General features: G+C 43.0%; 1 protein-coding gene across 1 annotated transcript; it reads left to right on the forward strand.

Moving 5' to 3' along the window:
* Positions 1-1,026: 1,026 nt before the first annotated feature.
* On the forward strand, positions 1,027-5,077 carry LOC103190425 (C-X-C chemokine receptor type 5). Its single transcript, XM_007911194.2, has 2 exons — positions 1,027-1,137; positions 3,763-5,077. Exons 1-2 carry the CDS (start codon positions 1,117-1,119, stop codon positions 4,804-4,806), a joined length of 1,065 nt encoding a protein of 354 aa, XP_007909385.1. The 5' UTR covers positions 1,027-1,116; the 3' UTR covers positions 4,807-5,077.
* The last annotated feature ends 356 nt before the right edge of the window (positions 5,078-5,433 follow it).

Genomic DNA, 5,433 nt, shown 5'->3' on the forward strand with positions numbered 1-5,433 from the left:
TTTGGTGGCCGGATATGGCCCGCGGGCCGTCTTTTGCCCACCCCTGCTCTAGACTCTCCATATCTACACAGGGTGGGAGGTGGGTGAAAGGCTTGTGTCTGTGTACAATGGTGGGGATAAATACATGTTGTTACCATAATTACTGCTTTTGAATCCATTGTTTTGAACCAATCGTGTGAATGTCTACAGAATAAAGGTAATAATAATAATTCGTGAATTTTATACAGCACCTTATCACATCTTCTAGGCATCTCAAAGTGCTTCACAGAAAAAACTGTAAAGTGAATTGACTATATTTTATGGGCGAAACATGGCAGTCAATACGCATAGCAGTGTCCCACAAACAGTTGTGGATTAAGCAAATTATTATTTTTTTGGAGGGATTATTATCCCTGGAAAAGTGATCCGCAAATTGACTAGCAACAAGGTTCCTGCTGACTGCTGGGTAAATGGTGTATGGAGTAAGGAAACTTGCCCAATGTTTCGCCCGGCTGGGAAATCAAACCCAGGTCTCTTGCTTGCGAGGCTAGTGCTTTAACCACTGAGTTACAAGACTCCAGATATGGTGTATGACAGTGTACCTGTTGTTTTTGTGAATTAGTGGCCATCACTAGCTGGTTAAGATTCTAGGATGGGATTTGAGCCTTTCCCCAACATTGGTAAAAAAAATAAGGTTAGGATTTATTTTGGGGCGAGAAGGCAAGATTTTCCGATTTTCACATCCGTTACTGTTGGTTTCAACATTTAGCAGAATATTTTTAAAAAGGGGTTTTAAAATACCAGTGTTTTATTTAATACAATTTACATTTACACATTGCCTTTCACATTGGGAGGACATGTTTAAGCTTGCTGATGCCAACTGAACACCCAGGAAAGAGTGAGAGAGGCCAAGATTACCGAGAGCACATTGAAAGAGATAACGTTTTTAAATATGAAATGTACATTTTATGTAAATTTCTCAAATTGTGAACAGGAAGTTGGCAGGCTCCACTGTTTGATTAATGGGAACGCCTTCACATAGAGCTCATCAAAAGGTCTGTCACTAGTTTGAAAAGTGGCCACAAAAAGCGACAAACAATCTCTCACAGTTTAAGCTCTTGATGTGACATCGATGCCATGGAAATATTTCAAAATTTGGTAAGCATTGTATTGTATTTTTTTCTGCTGTTTTAATGCAGTGCGATGATTAAGATGTTAATACTGGGTCAGCAAACATTTCAGATCATCAAAAAACATTGAGTGGAAGGTTAGGAGACAACTGGGTCATTAGGAGGATGCAGCGCTTTGTGATGGGTTCCTGATATGCTATTATACTTGTACATTGTGGCAGTTAGCACATGGTGATACCCTGGAAAGCTATGTATTTAATATGAAGAAATTGCTTTTTTATAGTGCCTTATAATTATTTTTTGGGATCAGCCGGGTGGCTGATACATGCAGAAACCCATCACGATGCTTAAGAGTCTCCAAACCAAGCTGAGAATTCCATGTATTCCACCTACACATGGAAATCCCAGAGATAGCTTTTGGAATGGAATGCACTCTCTCTCTGTCTCTCTCCCTCGAGGGACACATCCTGCTTATCTGATTCCAGAAAGTATTCAGTGCAGTTTGGCAAGAGCCAAGTCTTGGGGGGACCCCAGATTGTGTGTTGGGGTAACTGCTGAAGTTTAACCAGCTAAACCCACACAGCTTACCATTGATATTGGTTTATTGATAGTGCCTTATAATAATACAGCAATAATCCTTACATTTGATGTGTCAAAATATTTCACAGGGAATTGTTCTCACATTTTTGGGTCAACCGGGGAGGCAGTTTTGAACAGGGGAAGTCTAATAAGGAAATAAATAACATCCCAGTGGCAGCGCTAGCAAAAGTGTCTCAAAATAAAAGCAGCAACTGCCGGACTGAACCGTCTCATGTGGAACAATGTTTGCATGTGATGGTGAAGCTGAGTGCAGCTGGTGGAGACGATAAAGAGAGCAGTGATTAGTGTGGTTAGTGGCATCCTCTATCTGTTTGCTATTTATTATCATTGGGGACGACTCTTGCCATCTGCTGATTACCCAACATTACATCAACAGAAATGTTAATCTAAAGTAGCAATTGAACAAATAAGTTGGGACGGAAAAAAGAAGAGAGCTCCATTGGCGGATGTACCAGCTTTTAGGACAGGTTGATAGAGCTGTTAAAAAAGCATACGGGATCCTTGGATTTATAAATAGGGTACAAAAGCGAGAAAGTTCTGCTCAACCTTTATTGGTTAGACATCAGCTGGAAAAAGTAATTGGTTTGGCCTCAGCTAGAATATTGTGTCCAATTCTGGGCACCACACTTTAAGAAGGATGTCAAGACCTGGAGAGGGTGCAGAGGAGATTTACCAGAATGAGACAAGGGAAGCCAATTCGATAACAACTTTTAAGAGAGAAGTAGATAATTATTTGGGGAGGACAAGTATGCAGGGCTATGGGGAGAGAGCGGGGGAGTGGGGTTGATCACGGCTATGGGGAGAGAGCGGGGGAGTGGGGTTGATCAGGGCTATGGGGAGAGACCCGGGGAGTGGGGTTGATTTGGATAGATCTTTTCAAAGAGCTGACACAGATATGATGGGCCACATGGCCTCCGTCTGTGCTGTATAATTCTATGATTCTATGAGGCACTTTAGTTATGTGGAGAGACTAGAGAAACTGGGATTCTTCTCTTCAGAGCAGAGAAGATTAAGGGGAGATTTAATAGAGGTGTTCAAAATTATGAGGGGTTTTGATAAAGTAGTTAGGGAAAAACTGTTTCCACTGGAAGGTGGATCAGTAACCATTGCACATAGATTTAAGATAATTAGCAAAAGAACCAGAGGGGAGATGAGAATTTTCTTTACACAGAGAGTTGTTACGGTCTGGAATGCACTGCATGAAGGGGTGGTGGAAACAGATACAATAACAACTTTCAAAAGGAAATTAGTTAGGTACTTGAAAAGGAAATATTTCCAGGGGTCTGTGTAACGTCATAACGTCAGTAGTGGGGAAACGTCTAGAGACTATAATCCGGGACAAGTTTTCACTTAGAAAAATATGGGTTAATAAAGGATAGCCAACATGGATTTGTTAAAGGCAAATTGCCTTATCAGGAAAGGCTGAACATTCTTGGACTCTTCTCTTGAAAAGAGGAGGGAAACGGGTGACCTGATAGAGGTCTTCAAAATGATGAAAGGTTTTGATAGGGTTGACAAAGGAAAGATGTTTCTATTTGTGGGGGAGACCAAAACTAGGGCCATCGATATAAAATAGTCACAAATATCATTATTATTATCCTTGCGTTTAGATCAAATAGGGAAGTTAGAAGAAATTTCTTCCCACAGAGAGTAGTGGGAATGTGGAACATGCTGCCACAAGGAGTTGTTGAGGCAAATAGCATAGATGTATTTAAGGGAAAGCTGGATAGGTACTTGAGAGAGAAAGGAATAGAAGGTTCTGCTTGAAGGCTTGGTTGAGGAAGGGCAGGAGGAGACTCATGTGGAGCATAAACACCGGCATAGACCAGTTGGGCCGAATGGCCTGCTTTTGTGCTGTATATTCTAATGGTTCTAATGTAACCCTGATAACGGAGCCAGCACAGACATGATGGGCCGATGGCCTCCTTCTGTTCTGTATAATTCTCTGACCTTCCAAAGGCTCGGGCCATAATCTGGTTTAATGTTAGTTTCAAATAAATCAGTATTTCTACAAAATATTTCAATATTTCTGTTTCTTTTTTTTCTCCCCCAGGAATTTCCAGGGAATGAGAATGACACTTCTTACTATTATGGGGATGGTTATGTCTGCAATCCCAGGGATGAATTCAGCCTCGAATCCCAGACCATTGCTATATCTGTAGTCTCCCTGCTAGTCTCTGTAATGGGGGTGCTGGGGAATGGGCTGGTCCTCACTGTTCTGATCTGCACCAAACACACAAGAACCCCTACCGACAGTTACCTGTTGCACCTAACACTGATCGATCTCCTGCTCTCCCTCAGCCTCCCATTCACTGCCATTCAGGGTATTTTCCAGTGGTACTTCGGGCAAGTTGTGTGCAAGATGGTGGGCACCATGTATAAACTCAACTTTTTCTGCAGTAGCCTTCTCCTGGGATTCATCAGCTTCGACCGGTACCTGGCGATTGTCTATGCAGTCCAGACCTACAAGAAACGCAAGCAAGTGGTCATCCATTGCATATGCGCTGGAGTCTGGGCTCTGTGTCTCTTGCTGCAGCTTCCCAACACCATTTACTTGAGAGTTGAGACTCAAGAGAACAAGAGCATGTGTACCTACCCTTGGGCCAGTGTTGAGCGATGGCTGCTCACAGAGCAAATCCTGTATCATGTGCTGGGCTTTGCACTACCCTTGCTTGTCATGTGCTATTGTTACACCATGGTGGGCAAAACCCTGTGGAGGTGCCAGAACTTCAAGAGACGCAAGGCCGTCAGGGTTGTGCTGTTGGTTACTGCTGTCTTTTTCCTCTGTTGGACTCCCTTCAACCTGGTGATCTTCATCAACACTTTATCCAAACTTGAATTGATCAACAGTCAGTCCTGCCATTTTGAACACGACCTGGGGGTTGCCCTCAGAGTCACCGAATGCATCGGCTCTGTCCGCTGCTGTTTGAACCCCATACTTTACGCTTTCATCGGGGTCAAGTTCAGGAATGACGTGTTGAAGCTTCTCAGAGAAATGGGCTGCATCAGCCAGGCTACCCTGGACAAGCACTTCCAACTCAAACAAACCACCAAGAACAGGAGCTCAACTCTGACTGAAAATCAATTTGTGGAATAATAAGCACTGGGGGCCACTACCCTGCATGAGGGCGCTGTCTAATTGCAAGTTATTGTTGTCCAAACCTGCAGCGCAACCCATAGCCATCATGGCAAAGCATGGCCAATAATATAAGGTGGGGGGGGGGGGCGGGATTTGTCTAATGGCTCTGCTTACACAATAACCTCGCTTTGTGAACGGCGCTTGTTTTGTGCTCAATATTCTCCTCACTTTTACTTTTAAACAGTGTATTTGCTCAACCACATTTTAATAAAAAAAATGAGTTTATGAAGGTGCTTGGATCAGGTTTCCATTTCCTGTGACATTTTTGCAGTGTTTAGTACCTCAGCTGTGAAGAGGCGACGTGTGTGGTGGGGGTGGGGGAGGGGAAATGTAGGGACTCTTTTAAGCTAATTTGGAATCACAAGTTGAGTCAGTCTGATATCTGGCAGGTTATAAACACTAAATATTAGTAATATTATCACCGAGACAGTGTCACTGTTTGCACACGGCGGGGCAGCTTCTTTAAAGGGCATTGCTCACAAACTTGTTTTTTTCACCTCCACCAGTTGCGCACAGCAGCGTCCCCACAAACAGTTGTAGGTTGAATGACCATATTCTTATTTTTTTTTCTTGAGGGATTATTAT

Source organism: Callorhinchus milii, unplaced genomic scaffold (genome assembly GCF_018977255.1).
Source record: "Callorhinchus milii isolate IMCB2004 unplaced genomic scaffold, IMCB_Cmil_1.0 Scaffold25, whole genome shotgun sequence".
Taxonomy (NCBI): domain Eukaryota; kingdom Metazoa; phylum Chordata; class Chondrichthyes; order Chimaeriformes; family Callorhinchidae; genus Callorhinchus; species Callorhinchus milii.